The sequence below is a fragment of the Gnatocerus cornutus genome, chromosome 6, assembly GCF_029298725.1.
Source record: "Gnatocerus cornutus isolate USDA-ARS CGAHR chromosome 6, icGnaCorn1.1, whole genome shotgun sequence".
NCBI classification, from domain to species: Eukaryota; Metazoa; Arthropoda; class Insecta; order Coleoptera; family Tenebrionidae; genus Gnatocerus; species Gnatocerus cornutus.
Window position 1 is genome coordinate 6,306,199 of NC_142238.1, and position 27,542 is coordinate 6,333,740.

Genomic DNA, 27,542 nt, shown 5'->3' on the forward strand with positions numbered 1-27,542 from the left:
CAATTTTATTGGTTTATCTTCTCAAATTTCACCTCAAGATTATCGAAGAGAGTACAGCGAATCGTAATCTGTGAGGTTAGGGTCATGTCTGTTTATCAAAATTAGGCAGTAAATGCTGACGCAATAACTGGGGAGAGTAACTGACAGTATTAATTTTATGTTTACAATGATTGTGGTTTATTTGTCTAAAATTGCATTATTATAGCGTTAATACCTATTACAAGCAAAATAATGTTTAACATTATGTGCCGCTAAATGCGATAGGCACATAGTTTTAATCGAATATAAATTACCTCCTTAATTGGGTGGTTCAATTTGTTTAAAAAAAAATCTTGTGGCAGTTGTAGCCTTTTTAGGTCTGAATTTTGATATCTTGGAGTATCTTTTGAATGTTAAATAGGTTTAGAAACTGAGATTATTTGACATAACTGACGGAATTACCAACCTAATTCAAATTCCAAAGACAGATTGGGAGTATTGTCTGTTTCTAGTGTAATTTGTTTTTAATCAAGCAGATATTTAAACTGATACACATAAAAATTAGTGTCTGGTACCACCTATTCAGAGACCCAGAAAGTTTTCTGAAGTCAATGAAGCATAAAATAAGACGCGGAGCAAAAGTTGGTGCTTCTCCCTCGAATCTGTCTTATAGATTCATCGATGAAATCTGTCTGGAAAGAGAAGTCGTAAGTCAGACGTCGTTCTAAACGATAGCGTTGAAAATTTAACGGCGTCGCCTAATCAGGACAATAGCGTCTGACGGTTATGTAATTCCGCGAATTTCCGTGTTGATAAAGCGCCGTGCGCCTCATCTATATCTGCGTTAGCACCGGGCTAGAGTTGTCGTATCTCCGGACACGTGGATCCGGACGGAGTCTGCGCGAGTTGAGTGCGAAGGGGTAACCGGACTAAAATCAGATTCCGCGTGCCCTCCGGAGCGAAAGCTAGTGTTAGGTGATGCGCTCGGTCACTCGTTGTCATGCCTTCCGCGCTACTCGTGTTGGTGGTGCTGGTCTCCTCTTCACAAGTGCACGGTAAGTGGTAAGCTAGTATGGATATACGTAGCAGCGCCCGGAAAGCATGATCCCCGTCCAATTACCGCAATTACCCTCACTAAATCACTTCATCTAGAAACAGATTAGTCGTTTGCGCGACCGCAACGCTGCTTTATGTCTACTTGTTGGAAAGTTGGGCCGTCTTGGAAGTTGGGGCGACCGCGAAGAACATATTTCACGCAGCCACCGGGCGGAACCTGAGCGCTGAACCGAGCCGTGTAGAACTTCACGCCGACATGAGGCGAGCCCGGAGCCTGGCACCAACCGATCCGGATCTCCGGAGGAATGCTTCGAGGGCTGTCACGAATTATAGCTTCGGCCGGATATAGATTGAGCTTTAGCAATTCTTCGGGGCGTCTTTTCCTTTGGCGACTGTTTGTTCGATGCTTGGCCGCCCTCCAGCAGATGAATTGTGACCATTGCTGCTGCGGCACTGCACCAAAGATCCATTAACCAACCGGAACGGTGTTGCTAAAGTGGTCTTTTCCTTTACAGCCTTTCTCGACTTTGACTATTTTCGGCTGAATTAAAACTCCACGTCACGTTCGAAATTGTCAATTTCGGTCTATTGGCGCGTTTAAAGGAGAAAAATTAACCGATGCGCACGGATATTCTTCGGTTTTTTCGCCAAATCAAATATTCACGTGGGTCGATACGTGTTTGTCGTGTTGACATAAATAACACGAATGTTTTTGTCAGTTAAGGAAAATGTTTTCTGTTCGCATTCACGGAGAGGCGAAAATGCAGCAGAATTACAAACTTGTACAGAAAACACCTACGAAAATTTACACATCAGCGTTTAAAAATTATTGCTATTCTTTATCTTCATAATCTGTCTGTTTCTCAACATTTTCTCATGTCACGTAAAATGGTTTACAATTTTTTATTTTCATAACTTTTTTACCTTGCTGCAATATTTTCGTTATCAAGATTTTTTATTTCTGAAATACTTATTATCCCTTCGAGCGTTCACAATTTCCGTCTGCAGTTTTTCGTTCTATGAACAGTTCAAGTCCTGCTGCTTTTGTCTATGTTAATTAAGATATTTGCAGAAAAATGCGAATGAAATGCTGCCTGAGATAAAGTGTATAAAGTAAAATTTCTTTCTTTTCTTTATTACATACTCAATGTTTGTGCCCTAATTTAAAAATAATTGATATAGTTATGATCGTATAGATTTTTTTTTCTCTTTGTCATATTAAGCTATTTATAAAGAGACATTTTATATTTTAATGGCTTTGCAAAGTTAAATGAAAACTGTTTTTGGTTCAAATTTTGTTTAGCTTTTAAACGAATTAAATATTGATTGTTGACACTAATTGATAAGCATCAAATAAACAAAAGCTAATACTTTATTATTAAAATTTGGTTAATTTTAGATTAAAATTTTGATTAAACTGTTTTTATGCTTTGTATTAAACGATGAATTAATTTACTTTTATATGTTAATTCACTTAAATGCGAAGTTTTAATGTCGCTTTATTCAATCATAAATCAAAGCTTTTTCGCAAAATCACAAGTCATGATGAAATAAACCAACAAAATAATTTTGGCTCAATTAGCAAATACATTTTGTGATTGTACGATTTGGAGGAAAACAGGTCGTATTCATCGAATCGATTTCCCGAAGGATCAATGTTTCTTACGTGATATACCTGCAATTTGTACGTCTAAATAAAGAGACACATATGACTTAGTTGTCGTGTTTGACTGAAATTTTGTTACGTACTCTTTCAAGAAACAAAGAAAAAAGGTTTTGCAGACCATATGTGTATTTCAGCGAACGACGTCCGTCAAATTTGCAAATTCCTCTCAGTTCAAAATGCACAAAAAATACATCAAACTCTCATGAAATTCTCGGTCATTTATTTTTATTTACACAAGCAAAAAAATTAATCAGTCAAAGCTAAAAATTGCGCTGATCACAGCGGTGAAAAATTCGCGAATTCGCTTGGTATATTCCGAATGCAAATGATGGAATGGCCAGTTTGAGCCCTCTTGTTTTTTATTGACCCACGTTGTTAACCTAATTGCGGTACTCAAGCTCGGATATCCGAAAAATTTCAAAGCATGTTTGTGGCATCATTCGTCGGTTTTCAAGAATACCTTTACTAGTTCAATTTGAATAACAATTGTTGTTAAAGTGACCGATTTATCTAACTCGCACTCTAAATCTCATTGACAGTAATTTTGTGGTCGGCCGGAGTTGTTTCCAACTTCCACTAACTAAACTAAATTAATTTGCAGTGCAGTGCTTTGACAACAACAAATTCGTGTCGAAAAGAATGAAAAACAAAGCAGGGTCATCTGTAGTAGCTATTTTTCTTCAATGGAAATCTTGTTAATATCAACCCTACTCATTATGAAATAACGATGTTTGATGAAGACGTGAAGTTGGTTAGGAATGATAGATGACTATGCAGTTCGATATACTTTCCTTCATGCTGGAATACACATGTTTCTTGTAATCGGGGTGTTTTTCTTGTAAGAAACTTTCACAGATGTGGCTGACGTTGCTGTCGAAACTGTACGATTCTGATAAAAGTCAAGCGTGTTCAGTTCATGATTTATCACTCTGTGCATAGTAAAGAAAGGTAATATTACAACTTTTAATATGTTGATTTCTAGATGAAATATTATTCTGTAATAACTGGGCTAACAAAGCGAAAATCTTGTCTCCCTGTCTACGTATAAAATTATTTACTAATATTGAAACTCTTTGTTTAGTTCTGTTTCTTATGAGAGAGTAAAAATCTTTATTTTACCACTAGAAAATCAAATCTTGTTTCCGCCTTTGAACTCAAGAATGTGTTACACATATTTCAACTGTTGCATCTTAACATATTTTATTAAATCACTTGTTTTGCTCAACAATCTTTCTTAACATTTCTAGTCTTGCCATTCATGTTAATTTATGATACTCGAAAGCATTTTGCAGTATTGCAACTTTACGAAGTTGCTCCTTATTTTGCAATCACAAGAATTTAGAATATTTTACCGTAGTAACTACATCTACCTTCCTTCGTTTCGAATGCTTTTTAATGTAGTTTTAAAACTAAAGGAACAAACTTCTTAGATTTAAATAAACAAATCTTCAATCTTTCCTAGTAATATTACGCCATGCTGTAGCTGAAAATAAAAACAGAGTAAAAATGACGTCTGCATCTCATTTAATTTTTATTAGGAAACTCTGTAACTTTGTCTTCATTTGAATATTCGATGACGTTTTTAATTATACTGGATATATTTTGGTTTGGTTTGCTGAGCTCGATAAGTAGCAATCATAACATGACCTCGTTTTTTGTATTAAAAGTTTAGGTTCCACTTGTGAACACTTGAGGATTCAAGTGTTATTTGAGGCAAGTAAACACGTTGGGGCTTTTTACTTATACTGAATTATTTCACTACACGCAAAAGTTTTGGTAGGGTGAAGGTTAACAGTGGCGACGTCACTGATACAACCGAATTGATTGAGAGGTATTGTAAGATCTGTTCGGTATTAGAATAAGTATCATTCGGTTGACATTTTATCTTCTATTTCTTTGCTTTTAAAGTTTTTTCTAAACTTTCTATAAGTACTTCTTATTTGATCATTAAAATACATTTTTTGTCGATTTCAATTTGTTCTTTTAATTTAAGTTTAGACGGGAAAAATTCAGCCTCAGAAAGTAGTTAGCGGGATTGACAAGACGATTCCATATTACATATACAAACAAATAAATAATGAAAGAAGCAGAAATATAAATACTCAAATGATTTTTTTGCGTTAGCTTTACATTTGTTAAAATGGTGGATGCGCCGGGCTAAAATGTTCTTAGACTGTGGGTATTACATTAAAATGTTTTTATCAATGTTAGCGATAATAAAAGCAGCAGTAATAGAAACACACCAGATGTACGAATAATAATATTCATTAACAATATTCTGTATGAAAATGGAAAATAGTGTTCTGCGATTCAGCAATTCATTTCACGTTCATAGTCAGCGTCAAATAATATAAATGCTAACATATGTATCAAATTAAAAATAAAATCAATTTTTATTATATTATGGACATAACGAATAGTATTACGCCCTCTCACGACAGGATTTGCTGTGACCTCTTGTCAGATGCTATTTTTGTTTCACTTCGGATGAAGATATAAACATGCAATGGAAATTTGAGCCATAATCTTTTTTGACAACATGTCAGTTTTTGTAGTAGATTTGCTTTTTTTAGAAACAACATTTTGTTGAATAGCGTAGGTTTTTAACGGAAAAATTTTACGCAACTCCAATGAATTCGTTATTAGAAAAATAAATTTTTAATATAAATATAGCAATATAATAATCCTTTAATTTTTGGTTTTGTTTTGCAAAAAAAGAATTTAGTTTTATGGTGGTTGCTTCCGGTGTATTCACACATGTTCAGTTTCACTCAAACAAAACGAGTTTATTAGAAATCGATTATCCAAATTTGCTCTGGCCTTACTTGAATAATTAAAACTTATTTGTAAATATCTGCTACAAAATTGCTTCGAAAGAATATGTGTAGAATTCTACTTAGTTATCGTTGATTTGTTCAGTTACAAATTGAGATCGACGTCTCAACCTGCTTTTGTGTAATTCGTGATAAATCTTCATTTTGATAAAATAGCTGTGCACCAGATTTTCTCGCATTTATGACCAGAGGTGTTATAAAATTTTATCTGCAGTTTCCCTCTCAACATTTTCCTCTGTTGAAGGATATGTAACCGCCGCGTAAATTTGGTAGAATCTTAAGGTAATTCCAAGTCGAAGTAGCTGCATTATTAATTCGGGTAACTCGTACGTGAGTTGTTTTTTGCTTGCGATCCAGATTTGGAGGAAGATCTGGGAAGAATGATTTTATAGCGTCAGTGGGTTTAATTTAATTTAATACTAGAGCGAGTCCTACTTATTAATGAGTTCGGTAATTACGCCGTTTAATAAGATGTCGTTGGAAGGGTGACAGTTCTGTTATCTGTCGCTTTACTTAGTATTCAACACCGAAGACTCATATCGTTTAGTCTTCAGAAGCCGTGATTTGTTTTGATTACGAGTGGATCCAAAGTCAGACTGTGTTATGATTATGAAAGGTTTCGTCTATATTGCAGGCTCATTAATATTCGTAGCGAGCATAACCCATCATGTCGGCCTCACCTCCGTTCTTTGATTGATGAGCTCCGTAGCGACCAATCTTCTCGCAAAATGTAAACGAACACAAATTGGCCAAGGACTGCGAAGTGGTCTTACCTGCTTGATTTAGAGGGTGGATCGATGTCTGTCCTAATAACATTTTGAAAAATGCATCTTTGCAACGAGCTCCGTCCAATTTGCCAGCGATAAATCATCGAAACAGATTAGAGCAGCTCATATTACTACGTCAGTCCGAGCGAAACGCACAACTTTCGGACGCTTAATATCAGACTTTCTCTGTATCCCATAATGAGCTGTTCAGTGGCGTGGAAAATGAACTGGAGAACTCACAGCCGCCATTATACGGGAGGCAGGTGCGCCGCCTCACTGCGACCTCTTGCCTATTCATCCTTCCGATGTTTTATTTATCTTACTAATTATAATTACATGCCTCCAAACTTTTAACACTTGATTCTAATTCGCAACCTCCAATCTTTTTACTTGCGCTATTTTAATTTTCACTGTTTTACTTACAAACCTCGGGAAAAGTTGCGCGTAAAGTTCATTTTTCGAATGAGACGGTGGCGTTTTCAAATTAAGTCATTAGCACACACGTATCTTCGGCTTTACGCTCCACAAACCATAACACTATATTCGGGGCACGCTCTCTAGGTACCTTTCAACATAAATCAGTATATTCTCCGAAGGTTTTAAGGGGTCACCACGTAATACCTCTTCTTTTACTGCACAAAAAAGGAACAATTTTTCATAGTTATGATATCTCTACTTGATTATCGAAGAAACCTTATTGTCTAAAAGCTGGAAATTTTCCTACAGTTATAAACAAAAGAATGAAGTTAGAAAGACGGGATTGGCAATTATCATATACATGGTCCACTCCCAAACTCGACTTTAATTTTAAAGATAAAATTTTGAAAATTTGCATACGCTCACAGTTGACAAAGCTCTAGAAGCTGACGCAAAAATTCGTTTTTTATCACTGATAGTTTTGGAGTCGCGACGCCTTAAAAATGTAACTTCTTAAAAATGTAACTTTTAGTTAATTGTGAGGGTTTGTAATATCAATCCCTAATTTAATTTTTTTCAATATAAATGTGTTAAAAATATCTCAGTTGTCATTTTAGATTCAATGCAAATTTTCTTTAAAAATTGAGAAAAAAATGCTGTTTTATCAAATTAGTTTCCAATTTTATTACGTCAAAATTGGGAACTACGTTTACACCCATCTGTCAACATCTTGTGTCACAAATGACATCTATCCTTTGGTCCGCTTTAGATTGTAACAAAATTCTTACTTGGTGAAATTGTCGCTTTGTCGATGTTAATTAACGATTTCTAGTGTCCATAAAGTGCAACATGCCCGTGTTGATCAAAATTAACCTTTATAAGAGTGAATGAAGTGACTTGCGAAATTTTGGTGTAAACGTAGTTTGCTACTGCGCTATCATAATTTTGAAAACAGCGTTTTTTTCGCAAATTTAAAACTCAATTATTTGTATTACAGTTAAGTTGGAAAAAAATTGAATTTGCGAATATTACCGCAAAAACTCAAAAATCGCTGAAAATTATACTTTTTAGGCATCGCGGCGCCAACCAAACTGTGATAAAAAACCAAATTTTTTCGTCAGCGTTTAAAGCTTTGTCGACTATGAACGTATGCAAAATTTCTAAAATTTTATTTTTAAAATTAAATATGATTTTAGGGATGGACACAAGTGTTGCCTGACCCTGTATATAACGTCGTTAAATAATTTCAAATGGACTTTAATATCTTACATGTATTCATACTGTCGGTAATGATCAGTTATTATTTATAAACTTTTTGAAAGTCTCTAGCTGCCATTAAAACAGGCTTAAAAATTATCTAGTACTTTTCATTCTCTATAATGATTGCACTAATGAAGCTAACTTTCATCTATCTCATTTACGTTTGACTAAGTGAAGGACTAACCAGCACAACGTAACCCAGTTAGCGCAATTAAATTCCATCGTGATCAATTTTCTTGCAATTGTATACCACAGTGTTGCGGTCGGAATACCACATTACAATAGGTCTCACCGGTGCATAGTATTTATTGTATTAACACCGAAGTATAGTCGGATAATTTTGCAGCTAATTGGTTAATAAAGGAGCGATTTGCGCTGGTTGAAAAAATTCAATGTTCAGATTAAATTCTGATTAGTTCGTTAATAAAAGTCTATAGATTTCAGTGTAATGCTCACTAATGAGAGGGCAATAGTTTCTGTTTACAAACATACATGCTGCAACTTTATTACCGCATAGTGACCAAACCACACTAAACTAAAATGTAGGCTGTCAACACACATGTTGTTGTATTTAAAGGATCAATACCAGATATCGCATCCTCCATTCAATTCTCTTACTGGTTGTACCTACATTAATTTTTCCTCGATTAAAGTGTTTGCTTCTCTCGCATTACGGGGTGCCTGGTTATGCACTTCAACAGACTGAAAAATTCAATAAACGCGATTAAATACTTTCCCGTCGATTTATTAATAGTTTTGAAAATTAGTTACTGCGTATTTATTAACACATCGCTGATTTATTTCATTGTATCAATGAAAATGTGCTGTTAAACTTCCAGTTATTTTGGTTCACTAGTTTATTTTGTTTAAATAAATTAGACCATTACGTGCTACATTAGACTGCTAGTCAATTTGTTGATGAGTTTTTATACTTCAAGATGCTAGTCACGAGGTAATAACGCTTACACTAAATTTTTACCGCAGCGAACTTTTTAATTACTTTTCTGTGGATGCTTCAAAATGGCTGCAGTAATCACTTCGGTTTGGTTTCGTGCATAAAGTTTGAAATGTTCTCGACCCACTTCTTTTTATTATAAAAAGAAGCTCTGTATACATTTTTATTTATGTTTGCGTTGAGAGTTGTTAACATTAAATCATAATTATATTTCGTTAAATGATTTGGGGAGCTGAAGAAAAGAGAAGAGACGCTATACAGTTTTATGGGCAGATGGTAACAAAACGTTTTGTATTGGGTTTTGTTTATTTAAGTGACTAGAATATTACAGACCATAATGAGAGGTTTTGTTTGCTCGTGAAAAATAGATCAGTCAAGTTTTCGTCACTTGAATACAGTCCATTCATTGATAAAATCAATTCTCAGTTTGGCAGGTAGAAGCATACCGCAGCACTTTTTTATTTCTTTGTGTACAAAATAAAAATTTCAACCAAAATTCAAAAAGTAAGCAGATTACATTTATTAAAGTAATTTGATTTCTTTTAGTTCTGTTAAAGATCAGTTTCGATTCGGTTATAATTGACACTTGAATTTAAGTAACGGAACCAGGAGAGGGTTGTAAATCTGGCCTTTATCGGTTCCGCAATTAAAAGTTTCGCCGGAGGTTGTTTCGAGGACCGGCAAACCGTAACATTCTCGGTAAGAAAGTGATATTTCACACAAGTGCTTTATTGTAGCTCCGCCGCTGGATGTTTAATAAAAAGGAGTTGTTTATGGCAGTTTGGATTCATTTGTTAATTTCGTCAAGCGTCGGCGTTGGCCTCCGATGGGTTGCTTTATAGTTCCGGGGATCGAAAGCTAGAGAGAAACATTTGGCTTGGTTTCAAATTGCTGCGTTGCTGATAACAGCAAACCGGCGTGATATCTCCGCTTCGTCTGATGGGGGTGGAGGTTTTTATAACAAGAATTTTGTTCGATCCGCGAGGGTGCTGATGGACTCGATAAGGGCAGAGTTGTATGCAGCAGTTGCTGACAACATCAACCGAAAATGTCCACTCGGAAACTACCCGCCTTCTAAATAAAAACCTCGCAAATTAAGTGCGCAAATCAAAGATTAAAGTCGTAGCTTGCGGTCGATAGCACATACCCTCACATTCCAACTTCTAAATTGGAAGGGATGTCTTATTGCGAACTCACTTCTCTAATTATATTCCACTTCGCCTAATCATATTATCTGCTTTGGCTTTATGCCTATCTTTCATGGCTACCAATTAAACTATTTACTTACCTTATTACGCCAACAATGCAGACACTCGTGTTTGATGCCAAAAATATTCAAGAAGTTTTGTTACAACTTCACCAAATGAAATCTCGAACATACATCCACTTCTACCCCTACTTCTAATTGTAACCACCAAGTTCTTAGACCTACTTCAGCGGTTAATTTATGGATGTAACTTTCAAGCTCTTAAGCGTAATTATTGCAAAAGTGAAATTAATGGCTTCTGGAGACGCTTCACTCTGTTTTTGTTTACGCGAATATCATACCATGATTATTATAATCGGCGAAACTTCAAGAAACACGCAACATCGCAAACTTTCTTTCCGACTTTTCATCTCAAAATCTTAATTCCAACAGCAGAGCGATGTCAAACACTCACAATCCCGATTCATCATTAATTCCGCGTTTTCATTAACTTCATCTTTCACAGAGATTTTTATTAGTCGCGACAATAGAATAACTTGTTTGATGTAATCGTAGAGGCAGATTCACACTGTCAGGAAAATTCCTTTCATATTAAATTCCTAAATAATTTAATTCACGTTGTAGGGAAGGCGCGTCGGTACTTTTGTCATTAATTTACTTTTTACGACTGACATAACGCGCGACTTCCTGTTAACAAACTTATTAAGACCCAGATTTCGCTAAAATGTTCATGAGTTGGGATGGTAGTAAATTGGTGGAGGCGCCGGGCAAATTTACCTGTTGTGGAGTGAAAAACGGCTTGTCGAAAATTATTCAAATGCCGCTGTGAGTTATTTAAATGAAATTAAAGTTGCTGTAAAAAATGTCGTACGGCCCGAAGAAGCCGCTTTAAAATTCAAATGAATTTTGTTTTTCTCCACATAGCCAGGAGTTGGAGAAAATTAAGGAAATAAAATACGGAGAATGTAGTAAGCCAGTTAAACGCTTTTTCTCTCAACATTTTTGCTTGTTTATGAATTTTAATGATTATTCAATAACCTTCGTCAAGTAACTAATTTTTGAGCGAGGTGTTATTGCTTTCATTTCAAACTTGGGCATTTATTTGCATATTGTTCGCTTAACTAGTTTAAATTTTAGCTCAATTTTTTAAAATAGATGGCTTGTGTTAAATTACAATTAAACAGCCGCGTACAAATGATTTGTGTTTCGACCATTAACCGCAACACTCTGAAACTGACCTAGTAAATGCGATAATTGTTCGGAATGGAAATTCGACACATATTTGCAGGTGCTTCTGGAAAATAAAGTGACGGTGTTTTATCAGATGGAATATGGGAATTTCTATTTTGTTTTATTAAATAATAAATAACAAAAATGTTCAGTGAGTATTTTTCCGGATTACAACTTGATCTAAAGGAAAATTTTCCGTTCTTATTTTGTTCTAAGACATTTTCTTTCACGCGCTAAATATTTTTCATAAATTACGTCATTTAAAAGTAACAATTTTATTCCCAGAGGCTTACCAAATGTAACCTTTGAATTAATTCAATTTCGCTTCTGGTAATACGAAAGAAAATTCGTAGATTTACTTATTGTGAATTTCTGATGACAAGTCTGTTTACACCAAGACTTTGACTAATTAAAATTACGCCTGCAGCAACAATGAAATATTAAACGAATTTCCGTTTATGAAGTTACACAGCATATACAACATTATCGGCAGTTTAACTTAGCTTTTAAAGCTCGGGTATTAAGTATTTACGAGCTTAAAATTAACAGCTACGTTTGCTAAACGTTGAAGATAAACGCTTAGAAAAGCCACGCATAACTTGCGGACAACCAATTATGGGGCAACTAAGCAAAGGGTTGTTTGTAATAATTGTATTGTGTGGTGGTTCTTTGACGTATCTTGTACTTACGCATTCTGTCCTGTGTAATAATTTTGCTAGATTTTGTGAGATATAAATCAGGAGTAAAATGTATTTTTTTTTTATTTAAAAAAAATCAGTTTTCCGCACGACTCGTTTGTTATAATTCCCAACAAAAGTTGAAATATGACTGCGACAGGGAGTGTTGTGTGTCAGATTATGTAAATCTTAAAAATATCTAAAAGACAAAACTAACACTCTTGAGATTTCTAAACGGAGGTGCAAGATTGCGCCAACTCATAATTCTTGCACCTAATATGCAAAGCAGCACTGCAGAGTCGGTAACCTCCAGCCTCAATAATTTCTGCACACTAAAGTTTTAAGCTCTAGCTTTTAAAATAAAGAAAGATATAACAAACTGCTAACTATCGCCAAATTCTACACAAGCTTAATTTTAAAGCAGTTGTGCCAAAGTTTTACATCTAGTAAGGAATAGAATATTCAAAGTTTTGAAAAAAGTTGTTGTAAAATGATATTTTGAGTTAAACCGTAAAGTTTGCGCTCATGATTTGAATACTTACATAAAAAGCGTTTATTTAAAATGAAACGAGGGGGGCAGTAAGATAATTCCGGCGTTCCAACTGTTTACAAGGCAATTTATTTTTAGTAGGAAACTCAAGAGGAATTAACTTAAAGCGCCTACTTCGGCAAGTTTAACTCTTTGTAAGGGGAAGGAACAGAAGACTTGAAGTTTCATGTTGATATCAGTTGAACTTGAGTGGACATAGTTTTCCGTTGAACCCTTTTTTTGTGACAGACAGTATATTTGGTTTTTATATGTCCCAGAATATTCCTTTGTTTGCATATGGGATTAGGGAGCAATTCTGATTCTTTTTCTGTTGTTTCAGGGAGGCACGTGAGGAACACGGAGTCGAACGGCATATCAGTTCTTGGAGAATTTAATCACGGTAAGTCGTTATCATAACTATAACTGTTAAGTAGGATAATAAGTATAATACCTGAGTCTCACGTATATGAGTTTGGAAGAAAAAAAGCCCGCTATTGCTTTCATATAAAGGTTTTATATGGTATAATAAAAAGGGAAACGAGATTAAGGCGAAGGTTGCGAACTGGAATGGTCTAATGCAGGCAGCACATTGAATACACAATGCTGACCCTCCCCGTTGGCTGTAGGGATTAACCCCTCTGTGGACAAATGCTCGACATTGATTGAACATTGCTTGATAGCAACCAGTTCCAAACAATAATCTCACTTTATCCTTTATTTACCGGAAAAACACTCGCCGGATTTCCATCCGATCACAAAGTCTATGCACTCGTATAATCCGAACGCCACAAGAATTTAAATCCACCATTTACAAATTAAAAAGTATACTGCGTAGAACTAGAAATTTCACGCTTTGTGTATGCGAAAAATAACTACACGTTAAACAAAGACAAGTGAAATTATAGGGTAGTTTATAATTACCCAGTCATCTAATTTACATGCATATTGAATTTTATAAAATTTTAATTATCAAGCACAAAACTGCTGGAAATCTGAAAAAATTTCAGACAATTTATTTCTTTGTTTGAAAAATTTTAAATTCTCTATATATAAAATGCAGAGTTTAAAGTTAATTGGCTAAGAAAGGAGCTTCGCTTCTAAATTTAGAATTTACAAATATAGCTCGAAATACAAAACAAGATTAATCATAGAGTAAAGATCAATATTTGGTCGAGCAAAGTCTAAAATAATGCCGAAGCATGATAAAAACTGCGATGCAGTTCAACACTAAACACAAACAAATGTCTGATAAATTTATTAAATACTGCCGAAACAATTTAACTTTCTTAAATTTGACGAATCTGGGAATTTATAACAATATAGAAAGAAATCCATTAAGAAACTATTAAGAAAATCTAGGCGATCTCAAAAACATAAAATGAAAAATAGCATGCAGACATGCAATCACAAGAGCTCAAAATGAACGATGAGGTGTTGTTTTCCATTAAAGTGTGTATTTATTAATTATGGAAATCATTAAAAGCAAGTCTAATATAAAACAGTACTGAAAACATGGTTTAATTGGAAATTAAAATTGAAAATTAATTATAACTAATGAATGTAAATTAGCATGTAGGTAGCTGCAGACGTAATTAAATTAGAGAACAAAAAATTTGTGAACCACAATTTTTTCGACAATATGATCCTCCAGTTTATCCTAAAAATGAAGTTGGAGTTACTTAGAAAAACCTTACTTGATAATCAATCTTTTTGTCTGTTGGGAATTACATCACTCTAACTTCTACAGCTTAACAATAATATTAATAGAAAAACGGCAAACTTGTGTTTAAATACAAACTACTTCTGAGGAGGTACAATCACTAAATGTAGCGTATGTAACACTAACACGAGCTTTGCTTTTTAGTAACGAGAATGAATTCATTAAAAACTAGATACTAGTAACAGTGGGCTGCCTAATGCTTTCCGTAAAAAGCTTGCAGTGTTATTAATTTACGATGAGCCATCATTGCTTATAAAATGGCTTTTACCCAGCCCCCACTTACGAAGCTTAATTCCCAAGAGCAACACTTTGTACGAAACCTTCTTACAACTAGTCCGTTTATATTTCCACCGTTTTCCGAGCTCGTGACGTTCGCGCGTTTCGACCGTTATATCGGTGAAACGTTCTCCTACCAACACTACAAATAATAATAACAATAGCCGTCCCGTCCCACTAAAAGACACCCTGTATGCTTATATGGAGTTCGCTACATCCAAAAAGCCTTACTTACCCAAACGGTTTGTAAATGGTCTACATCTCCATTGTCCCCGTCTAAAACTGCTTTAATTTAATTTCGGTTTTTCTTCGTCTTTATTGTACGCTGGAATTGACTATTCAAGGCGAACCATTTAGAAGTACAGAAACTTCCGATAGTTAACGTCGTCGATAAGGACCTTAGTTATTAGGTGTTTCATTGTCGCCCTTCGACCCTTGACTAAATTAAAGTGCAGCGAAACTTTACAACCAAACTTTTTTTAGCTAAATTCTGTCGATTAATGTAATTGGTGGAGACACGTGTTTCGCCACACGCAAACCAGGCACGTGGTGGCTAATAAACGAAAGCGTAAAATTGTTTACAAGACAATGACCAGGGGTGAAGCGGTGCTTTTAAATCGAATTTCTTCAAAACGAGATATAACAAAGTCAATTTGTGAAAAGGATCTTACAGGATGGCAGAGACAGACCCTTCGCTACGTTGTGCGATAAAAACTTTATTGCATTTTCACTGAATTAAAATAATTCTGGAGGAAATTAACTTAAATTCACACGGCGAGTTTAGCTAAAGACAGCTGACTTCTTTGCTTTTTGTGAACATTAACAGATAACATTAAGTTGTTAGATTTACTGGGAAATGGGGCCAATTTTCTTTGGAGATTTAGGGGTTCTTGTGGGCGGTTCAACTGTGCATGCACAAAAACAGGTCGCTATTGTTGCTCATTTAAGTAGCAATATTTTTGAAAAATCAGGCGAGCTGACAGTGTTTTACAGGTTAAATTAGAGTTGTGTAATTTAGAGTCCTCAACTACCAGTAAACCACAAAACAATTAAACCTTCGCAAATGCATTTGTAGTTCAGACCCCATGAAAGGCAGTATGTAATTGCTAACCGACTTTCTCAAAGTCTAAAGGGCTTAAGAATCTAGCCACTCGCATCACATAATTCAGGCTACAATTATTATAATAGTAAAATAAGTAAAAGACAATTAAATTTAAAATAACGGTAAAATTGAAAGCTCCACGTGAAAAAGTAGCAGAGGTTAGGATTTTGTGCAAAATTCTGCATTAAACAAGCACTAATAACTTAAGTACTTAAGTTCAGTTTCACCAAAAAACAAAATTTTGTTCTACAAATAAGCGAGATACATTTACATGTATTAGTCAAAGCGTTTTTTGAGTAGATTTTCGGAGCACAACCAACGTTTAATATCTTTCAGTTCGTCATTATTTGAAACAATACCTTAAAATTCACCAATTGACTAAATCTTAGATCGGTCACCTAGTTGAAAGAGGTAGTCAAAAAAACAAAATTTCAAATTTGTTCATCGTTTAAGTCATAAAAATTTCAAAAATATAATTCGATCGCACTTCTGATCGGCCATAACTGAGTTATCTGTTGTCATACTTGAGTCTTGAGCACGGATTTTGAATCTAGGCGAAATTCTGCATTGAATGAGTATCTACTCCTATAACTTAAGGTTGCTCCAAAAATAAGCGATATCGACCAAAGTAAATGTACATAGTTTTAGTCGAGAAATGCAGCTGGAATCATAAACGTTTTTTCATCGTTTTATAAAGATCATTTTAGTTTCTTGTTTTGTGCAGATACAAGCGTTTTAATAGTGCCTAAGTGTAGTAATCAATCACACATGTTTGCTAGTTGTTTTCCGAGCGGTGTTTACACTTGTTAAATTTCAGGATTTAAATTTCGATGAGAACATGCATGTTTCTAATAAATATGCTGATACTACGGCTCTAATTAAAATGGATAATAAACTTGGCAAAAACGTACTTAAAAGTTGGAAATTTTGAGAGATTTTATTTAGAAAACGTATTGAACTATTTGCACTAAAATTATAAGATATTGTAAGTAGATTAAGCAGTCTATTTTAAGACTTCCTAACTAGAATTACAAAGAGTTACAAAGAGCTTAATCAATTTCTTACTAGACAGATTGTGGTGTTGAATATTGTACAAGTTTGTAAATAAGCCAATACTTTATAGATTCTCAGATTAAATATAAATCTAATGTATCTAATTTTAAGCATTGAGTAAAGAGTTTTTGTTTCTCCTGTGAATGTCTGGTCAGGAGACAACTTTAGAATAAGGGATCGACTACAATATTCAGGTTATACAAAGTTTGATCTTAACTTCAGCTGATAAGGATTCATGACAGATCTAGAATCCTCTCAGTTTGGCAAGAGATTCTTGGAGAAGATTATTTACCTTACATCAGAGTCAAAATGAAAACCCAGATACTCCGTGAAATAACTTGGGATTAATTGCACTTGATTGACTGTTATAGGTTATTTTAGTTTTTTTTAGTTGCTTCTCCAAATAGCAGGGTTTATTTGTACATTTAATTGCCAACAACATCGTTCATAGTTTTACATCATTTGAATAATTACTGAAATTATTAAACAATTGTAATAATATAGTAATAGAGATATAGGTACATTTTAGGCAGTTGTGGAGTATATTTATTTTCATACTGACAAGGTAGATTCAGCACCTATTAAACATTCAAATAATGCGACTCTTTATAGGTACACGACATTACACTTCATTAATTCATGTTTATTGAATTCAAAATAATATCATGTGGGTTTATGTCTAAAAATAGAGTTTTGAGGTATTCAAATCTTTCAGTTCATTTGATCGAAAATTAATGTTTAGAATAGAAATTTTAACTTGTATTCCGACGATCTTTTCAATGCTGTTTTGACTACAGTTATCTGCTGATCTGAAAGTCAGAATAATTATTTATTTATATAATTTGGCGGTAACGGTAGGGCAATTTTATTTATTGACAGAACTGGAAATTAATAAACTTTTGAATAAATCTGACTTATCAATTTTATATTGCACAACACATAAATATAGGTAACGTAAATTTGGGTAAAAACTCAAATATATGTTTTATTTTCTCTCTTGTTTAAAGTAGAAAGAAGTTTGTTAATACATTTCAAGCGCATGTAGTTTGAGCGAAAGTGAAACGAACCCGCCTCAAGCCAAAGTGTATATAATATAAAGATTATGGGCAAGTTATCGTGAAAATGGTAATGCTAGCTGAAGACACTGAAGTCTCTTACGTACCTCGGCTTTAAGGGTTGTTATTTTCAGATGAAGGCGTGGTGCATTTAAATTGCATAGTATCTAAATATTGAACATGAAGAATCTTTCAGTATTTTGCTGGGGTAGTTTCTGCTAACGACTGCTCAATTTTTGTTCCAATTAACCACGTAATTAGGCATCAACTAAATTTTGCAAGAGTTATGTTCGCACAACCAAAACGCAAACGCGGTTAATTTGATAACTACTCTATTATGTAGATTAAACTACGGGCTTTGAAGGCTCATTTACTAAACGAGTTTAAAACAATACGTGCAATGCGGTCATAGTAGTATGAGTTTTCTTAGAAGATTTTTTTTTATAAGGAAATGTCGTAAATTAAGTATGTGGCGATAGGTAGATAAGTCTTCATGCTAGTGCTTTTTAAATACGGTTTTTACAACTTTTTTGGTTTTTACGGGCTCTTTTTATGTAGTGATTTTTTTACGGACATGAGATAAGATATCCTCTAGGAACCGCTAGACGAGTAATGCGGCGGAATTGAGGGACGAGATAACGTTTTAGTATTATACCCTTATACAGACGTTTCCAATCATTTTAAGTAAAATTTAATGATCATCGGTATTTGGTTTTAATGAAGGTACAAACAAGATTAATTTGGACGCTCAGGTACCAAATTAAAATTTCGCATTTGATAGCAGTAAAGAAAGTTTAATAACTGTTGATGCTTAATGAAGAGCTTTTGTTTTTGCGTTGAATACCTCGGAATTTATTGACAAATTTCTGTATTCAATTTCCGTAATTTCGTGAATCATTATCGTAACATAAAATTGATAATCATTAGTTATTTGGGCGCATCAATATGAATTTAGTCTTTTGTGCTAAAAATGTCGAATGATCCGTATCTTTAGTTATTTGTGGACTCCGGGCATATTTGCGTTGATAACTTCCGGGCGAAATAGAGCGTTCCGGGGCGTATTTGATAGCACTCCGTTTCCGGGCGACGTCCGACGTCTTAATATGTACGGAAGAGACCAGATTATAGCGGTGAAAAAGAAACACACAACGGAGTTTTCGAAACGATGTTCGTTTCGAGATGGTCGCGCTCGACCAACTCTCCGATTTTCCGGTAGTCCGGAGTCGCGGGATCGTTTCGCAGACCCTTATCATTCTATTAGTGCGTAAACCATGAGCCTGAAAATGTTGCCGTATTTTCATCATCTTTCCGCAACTTCAGCATATTCATATTTTTTATCCAATTCCGGGCGTCTTTGAATGGAGGGTTGCGAACAAAATGGTGAACTTAATTTAATTGTTGTTTTCGAGTCTTTTTCCGCGAACAAAGGAATATGCCAATCGTGGATGTAATCGGAAAATTCATCATTTGCACATCTTTACATTTCACGGTTTAACAATCTAAATCTTTTCGAAGGAGATATCTGTGAATGTGCATGCAGAAAATCTACTTTTGTTATAGTTTTTTCGTTACAATTTGTGTAATTGTTAGCTTTGTGTGTTTTCTTTTCAACTCAAACATTCACAAGCGGGGATTTTCTCTTACACAAAGAATAAGGGCTCGAAAATCCAACTATTTATTTTTGTATTAAATTGCTAGTGTATTTTAGTACAATATTTTCACTATTTTTGCATTAGGAGAAATAAGATGGACTTTTTTCGTGATTGTGTACAATGCTCGATATATCTACATAAAGATAATTGAACAATTTGCATATCAAGTGCCTATAACAAATTTCCTTCGTGCTTGAAGTGATTTAAAGAAAATTTCTTATTCTGACTAAAGTGTGCCTACCATTTTAATGTCGGCCCGAAATTGCCCAAACTGAAGACAGGGTACCCCGCATATATATGAAAATAATGAAAATTAGAAATAAAAGTCAATTAAACTGCTGTCATTTCCACAAAGGGTAGAATATTAGACGTCTCAGTTTATACATTATGACTACAGAGCACGTTGTTTTTCGATCAAAATTACGAATTCTTTAAAATTAATTGAAATATGAAGAGCTATTTAAATGGCCAACAGAACTTTTCATTTATTGTTTTAATTGAATTCGTGACCAGAAATTCTTTTGTTGTAAATGTTAAATTAAAGTTAGGTTGCGGTAGCATAAAAATGTCTTTCAAACTGTGGTAACCACACACTCCAGGAATGTTTGTTTCCTTTATCTTCCTTCGGATCCTAATGTAAAATGGAAATTCGGCGAATAAGTTATGCAATTAATTACACAGCTTAACTAAGTTAGATTTTATATTAGCATTTTGATAATCGGCGTCGCTCCTAAATGATTCCGTTTATTGACTGCGAATGAAGTCTTCCAGCTTTGATATTCGTATTTCGAACCGAGCCAAGACAGTGTGTGTATTTTTGAAGCTTAGAAGAGCACTTTAAATGCACTGCTTTATCCTCTTATACATAAGTACGAGCAAATTTCATTTTGTCAGCGCATTGGCGCTTACATAATTCATGAAGTATCTTTTTCCGTTCTGGGAATCTATTTTCAGGTTGTAATACAAGTAGCTTGCAGTCTTTTAATGAACACTAATCATTTTCTTAAAACCGTTTTTAACATTCCGCGAGCCGGGATTTATCATATTGAAGTAAATCTTTAGTAATTTACAATTGAGTGCGCGTATTTGTAAACATAATAACAACATAAAACTTCAAAAGGATTATACACTTTAGAAAAATGGGGTCACAAATAATGTCTGTTATTCTTCATTTCAACTTGACAGTAACACTAAAAGCAGATAAAAGCAGTTGCTAAAATTCATTTATAATTTTGCTTCAGACAACTAAAAAATTATGTCATTAAATCGCGTGTGGTTTTCTTTACTGTCGTTTACGTAAACAAAACTAAACTAAGTCTTTCTTGGTGATTGATTGAGACATATTTAATTTTTGTAGAAGGAAATTTATGGTTTATACTTGTTTTCTACTTTTGGTAATGTTTACTTATTTAAATAAAATTTGGGAGGCACATTAATGCATTAGTGTATTGGTAATTTGTTTGATTTGATTCTTTTCATACTCAATTCTTTCTATTTATTGCTTTGGTAATACTCCGAAGTAATTTATTATTGTCATTAGCTGCACTACTTTTTAGATTGCTGGCAATTATGCAAATTATGGCAAAGAATTAATTAAAATATACTGACTTTTATGTCTGCTTTGACGTCGCACCAAATTTTATACAAAGTTTCCTTTTTTTCCGTTTAGTTTGGTATCTATGGTTTGTGTAATGGCTCGATGAAAACAATTTTGCCACAATTTTAAAATTGAATTATTTTTTCTATTCAAGCAATTTATTTTATTTATTTATTTATTTTTAATTTTCTAAACAAACAAGGCAAATTGCGACCCCTCTATGGTTCATTTACTTTAAATATATTTATTTATTAAAAAAAATACAGTAAATTTTATAATTAGTTAGAAAAAACATCAAATTAATAAATTATGCCACTCATCTTGCACTTCGACATCATTAGTGCATAAGTAGTAGTACGCCCATTCTCTCCATAACACGCACGATATTTAAAGTAAGCAAATTCAAAACTCCCGCCACCAACCCTGTTGGTAGGCCTGCTTACTGGCGGTTCTGTCATTCTTCATTTTCGTGCCATAACACGTTCACGTTTTTTTCCCGAGTTTGAAGAAATTTGCCAACAAACGTTAGGCAATGGGAAAATATCGTGGCTACAGTTCGAGTTGCAGTCCGTTCCCAGGAGCGAGAGAGCACAGCGAACGTGGTCAGAAATTTCATCATCTAGAAAATGAGTTTATGTTGCGGCGTCTTCAGGAATTTGACGACACTCTTCGGACTTTCTTGACTCCAGGGTCGTCCCAGAGAGAACACAATTGCGCCTTCTTCTTTTGGAGAATTGCGTTGCAACTTCAGGTTTTCCTGTAGGTTGCGGTGTACTTTTTCGTATACCTTTCCAGTAGACATCGTGGCCACAGTTCGAGTTGCAGTCCGTCTCCAGGAGCGAGAGAGGACAGCGAACTTGGTCAGAAATTGCATCATCTAGAAACTGAGAAAAAACACAATTGCTCGTTCTTCTTATGGAGATTTGCGTTGCAACTTGCAGGTTATCCTGTCGGTTGCGGTGTGCGTTTTCATATGCCTTTTCCAGCAGACATCGTGGCCACAGTTCGAGTCGCAGTCGGTCTCCAGGAACGAGAGAGAACAGCGAACTCGTCAGAAATTTCATCGTCTAGAAAAAGAGGTTATGTTGCGGCGTCTTCAGGAATCTTCGGACTTCCTTGATTCCAGGCTCGTTGCAGAATGAACGCAATTGCGCTTTCTTCTTGTGGAGAATTGCGTTGGAACAGGTTTTCCTGTTGGTTACGGTGTACGTTTTCGAATACCTTTCCAGCGTTGTCTGATTTGCGCCTTCTTATGAAGAATTGCGTTGCAACTTGCAGGTTTTCCAATTGATTGCGGTGTATGTTTTCGTATGCCGTAGCAGCGTTGTCTGAACAAGGTGACCTTTCTTTACTGTTGTAAAATTGAAAAATTGCGCTGAAAAATTGCTGATTGCGGAGTTCGTTTTACGTTACTGAGATTATCTTCTTTAGAGTTGCATTCTTATAGAGAATTGCGTTGCAACTTGGAGGTTGTCCTGCTGGTTGCGGTACGTTACTGAGACTATCCTAACGGATGAGGTGAGCCCGAGGATGCGCCTGTTTTAGAGTAAGAAGTGTTGTCACTTCTTGTGCAGATGCCAGTTGGGGCGTCAACGATAGGTAATCCTATTGCAAAAATTTGTCGGCGTGTTGGGCTTCCATTCTAACACAAGGTTTGCCTTCTGTATCTCGCTCCGCTTTGGTCCCAAATACCCATTGGATGGTAATTGTCCGTTGTTCAACGCGCAAAGATCCAATCCAGAATTAGTCGTCTGTGTCCTTGACAGGCTAATCCATCGCGACACTCGTTAAGCTGGACTGCAAGATCAGATGGGGCGGCCTTCTTCAATATCAAACGGTTTTATACCACCTATTGCAAAAGGAGGGGAGGGGCGACAGTGATGTGCAAATTATAGGATGATTATAGGATGATTATAGAATGCAGCTCGCCTTTTGGCAAATGTATATTACACTCAAACTGCTTCCCGTCTAGAATTAATTCTCAAACGTTAAAAAGTCGAGTCTCGTTCCCTTTTTTGGTAATAATCTTGAAGAACGACTTTAGGAAACAAAAACACTTGAAAAGACGGCGTCTCAAAGGGATCTGACTTTGTCAGGGCATCTTGAAAACTGCCGAGGTTCGTACCAGCACTGGTCATCCCGTTTGGGCGCACCAATCAGAAATGGACGAAGAATTTTTTACCCCAGAAAACACAACTTAAACGATCCGAACCACAGAAGACCAGTCACGGAGGTTTTGAGATTAGCAGTGGCGGCCTCCACTGTAAGATTTGCCGGACGATTGCAGTCTTTTTATTGTTGCTTGACAGTCCGTCACCAGCAACTAGACAATTTTGTCGTTGATTTGGGGTTTTAAAATCTTTTTTTTTTCTAAATCCTCTACACCAAAGTCATCTTCTGCTGAAAGATTGATGTCTTTCTCAGAAAATCAATCGACTTAGGTCGCAGTTAATGTTACTAAAGAAGGGTGTTATAAATTTATAACCAAGTAAACCAAACCAGTTGAAGGACAATTCGTTTCTACTGTTTTTACAGTCTGTAAGCCTAATGGTTCTCAGCGACGAATTTTAAATTTAGAACACTTAAGCATTAGGTCTTTTGCCCTAAGTTGCTTCTTAGCTTCAATTGATCTAAAGGTTGCATATTTCTTTGTTTGATTATTCAGACTGATAGGCGATTTCTTCGCTTTTGTTTAAATGGAAAACTGAATATTCGCCTTTACTCTTTAGGTTAGCGTTAGCTTCTTAGCTTTTCAACAAGTTAATGACCTGTTGTTGTTCTTTGTCAGTTATATAATAAGGTGACTTATTGCTCTTTGATGACACGATGAATCTTGCTCTGGAATCTCCAAGACTGCTAAAATCTTTCAGATTTCTAATTAATATTAAAAAATCAAGTCCATCCTGCAAGGTCGTGAATATTTTTAGGAATTCTTTTGAATTCGAAACGAATGACTGTAGAGTTACAGCCGGAAAAGAGGATCAAAGTTAGAGCTAGAGTTATTCAGTTTTCAAAGAAACTTTCTTGCACAATTAGAGAATATACTAGATTGTACAACCCGTCTCTATAGCTGTACAGTATGGCTGGCTTAATACAAGATATATGGAAAGAGCGAAGGTTTAGCCCTTCAACAATTTTGAGACAAATATGACGCTCGCATGTTGTTTATCTCCCTCTTTAACAGAAGATTATCTTAAGTGGCAGCTTAAAGTTTCTCTATCAGATTGTCGAATAAAGTCGTTTGACTTTTCAACTAAGACTTACTCTGATGCCTAGCGGACCGACTGGTGAGTTGTAAATGGAAATCAACGGGCGTTTAGGCATTGGATGAAGAAAAAGAAGTACACTTCCATTATCTTGAATTCCTAGCCTTTTGGTCTAAGGTGGTTAGCTTCCGAACCACGTTATGCAGAAAATTTATTAAGGCTTGACAACGCTACCGCCACTGTTAATATAAATAGGATTCAATTTCCATTAGTTTCTAAATTATCCAGAAAGATTTCACAATTTTGTGAGCAGCAGAACTATGGATCTTTGCTTCTTATGTAAGCTCTTTAAATAATGCCATGGCTGATTAGAAGTCCAGAGGAATACCTGCATTAACAAAATGGTAGCTTCTGTTCTGAATTCAACATACCAACAATGGCGTGGCGTGGAAGAAATGTAGACACAGAGCCACTTTTGTGTTAAACGTAATTGTGAAATCAGTAGACAATGTTTTGTTCTTTCTGACATACGAATTTAAGACGGATTTTCGTACGGGAGTCTTAACAGTTTTAATTTGGCTTTGGCCTTTCTTTTTACTCCTAAATTAGGTGAGGATCACAGAATTAAACTTTTTTTTTAAGCATATCTATCACTTGAGGTCATCAAGTCCCAAGTATGAATAAGGTTTTATCTCAGTGTTGCCTTAGCACACCTTCGCACAATTTGATTAAACGCAGACATATCTCTCTGTTTTTTAACATTGAAGCTTGCACTTCACCAAACGGAGAAGATAAGACGTTTTGTTTTCGTTTTTTTTCCAACTTTCCAAAAGAATACCTTTTTCGCTACAATTAGTCGAGGCATAAAGGATGTTTTGGAAACAGCAGGTGTTGACGCCTCTATTTTCTGGGCAAATGCCGCTACATCCTCAGCCTTTAGGAAAGGATAGAGTTAATATTCATAGGTTGGTCCAAAAATCCGTTGTGTGCGGCATTATAACCGTTCTATTATGTAAAATAGAAGTGGTTCTTTTGCTAAGGTCGTTTTAAATTATCCCTAATATACGTTTATATTAGGTTAGCCTTGTCATTGGTGACACTTACATAGTTTATTCTCATCTTTATTTTTAATTTTATGTTAACGTTTACCGATATTTATTCCAGTTTTAAGTTGAGAATGGAATAAATAAAAGTCGAGTCGCAAGGTACTTTAAACATCTACTTATGCACTAATGATGTCGAAGTGCAAGATGAGTGGCATAATTAACATGATCAAACGAACTTACCAAGTGAAGTTCGATCTTGATTATGCTATCATCTTGCACAACGACATCACTCCCACCCTTTGCATCTTCAAAAAGATGCAACTCTGATCTTCCCAAGTTGCGACATCGAAGACTTTAAAATAATGACAGAACCAGTAAGCAGGCCTACCAACAGGGTTGGTGGCGGGAGTTTTGAATTTGCTTACTTTAAATATCGTGCGTGTTATGGAGAGAATGGGGGTACTACTACTTATGCACTAATGATGTCGTTGTGCAAGATGATAGCATAATCAAGATCGAACTTCACTTGGTAACTTCGTTTGATCTTGTTAATTTTATGTGCTTAAACCAGCATAAAAAACAGAATAAAATTTTTAATTATAAAAACTCTCGAAAAAAAAGCTGCTAAGAATAGGTTTTTCTATTTCCATAATTTTTCACTTGTAGACCAATTACTGGGAAACAGGAAGTTAACGGAAAGAATGGATTTTTTGTTAGAAAACTTGTAGCTTTAGAAAGAGAATTGAATTATTAATTAGCACGATGGTGAAGTTTAGCGTGAAAAATTTTATAACAATACGTATCGGATAATGTTGTTATGTAAAAGAAACTCAATGCGAATTTAAAATTTGACGGCTAGCATTAACATAACTCAAAACTCTTTCGTAATTTAGTCGCAATTAAGCAAATTTTGCAACTTTCGCTCGCTTTGCATTGTCGTTTTTTCGTGGCGTGAATTTCGAATGACAATTGCGACGTCGTCTCTGGAGAATGTGGTTAGTTTTTTCCATGCACAAGACACTGGAGCTTAATGATTGATGAGTAAACCGCTCGTTTTAAGGTTTTATTGTCGATTTGTTTAGAGTATGTCTAGGAAAGAGTGGGTTTAATCGTGAGCGATAATTGGCCACACCGGTGTTAGGAAGAGATTGTTTGTTCTGTGTGATGTCTGCATAAATTACGTCCCTGAATTAAGTGGTTTTGTTCCAGAGGCCTTCCCGCGCTTTGCCGAGCCCATCCCCAACGTGACGGTAACCGTAGGCAGAGACGCCCTTCTGGCTTGCGTGGTCGACAACCTGCGAACGTTCAAGGTAAGTGGGGTTTGAGTTGATGGATTGCTTTGGGAAGGATTATTGGATCTCGCAAACGGCGAGGGACCGCGGCTGAAATCGAGTTTCTTTGTCTGATTCGGATATGCATGATGTTAAGGAAATCGATTCCATGGATCGCTTGAAAAATAATAACATTAGCGTACACCCAGCCCATATATAAACAATAAAAGAGTAGGAGCGGAGAAAACAAACTTGAAAATGGAAGTGCGATTCCTCAGAAAGGAGTGAGGAATTGTTCGTGAGTTGAATTTGCTGCGAGGTTTTTCGGGTCTCGACAGACTAAGGACGTGCATGGCTTTTCTGATTCCTAGATACCGGCAGGGCATGTTTTCATTTTACCTATCGTATACCTTTTACATCATCAGTTAGCGCGTGCTCTTTGGGTGCGATACAACGATCCGTCTCATTCGATTTGTCGTGCTAGTTTCGTTCCTTAAATCGTCCAACCCAGACTTCAAACACTTCTGTATTAATAAGACGCCGTAATCCCATAGAAGCTGCACTAATTTATGATATCCTGGCACCATCATTCTAACTATTAATGGAAAGCTTACCGGTGCACATTCATGAATCATGACATCTCGACTACCAACGAGTGACTAACTAATGCACTGACTGCTTCACCTACATGTATTAACGAATAGTGAAACAGCAAATTTTGTTTCCGTAAAACATTTGTTCAGTACTAAATGAAAGATAAGCTCCAATTCTGTAAACCAACAAAATTTCATATCGATCAGATAAATACTACAAAAATTAGAAGCAACTGTTTGAAAATAAAGATTTGTAGCAAAATATCTTCGTGCTTAATTAATTAGCTGCAATTTTTTCTTCTACATTTGCTTTATATTATTTGATAACTCTAACTTTGTTCCTTAATTAATAGAAATGCATCGTTTAGCAAACGAAAGTTTTACACTGAATCTA

The 27,542-nt window shown here is 35.3% G+C and overlaps 1 protein-coding gene across 3 annotated transcripts in view; it reads left to right on the forward strand.

Annotated features, from left to right (window-relative positions):
• Positions 1 to 832: 832 nt before the first annotated feature.
• LOC148172450 (neurotrimin-like) overlaps positions 833 to 27,542 on the forward strand; it is a 38,255-nt gene continuing 11,545 nt past the window's right edge. The window contains exons 1-3 of one of the 3 annotated variants that reach the window (XM_088039278.1): positions 833 to 1,034; positions 12,918 to 12,977; positions 26,494 to 26,594. In XM_088039278.1, coding sequence (XP_087895404.1) covers positions 980 to 1,034; positions 12,918 to 12,977; positions 26,494 to 26,594 — 216 coding nt within the window. In that variant the 5' untranslated portion in view covers positions 833 to 979. The remainder of the gene's footprint in view (positions 1,035 to 12,917; positions 12,978 to 26,493; positions 26,595 to 27,542) is intronic. The other 2 variants (XM_088039277.1, XM_088039279.1) reach the window with 2 other exon arrangements.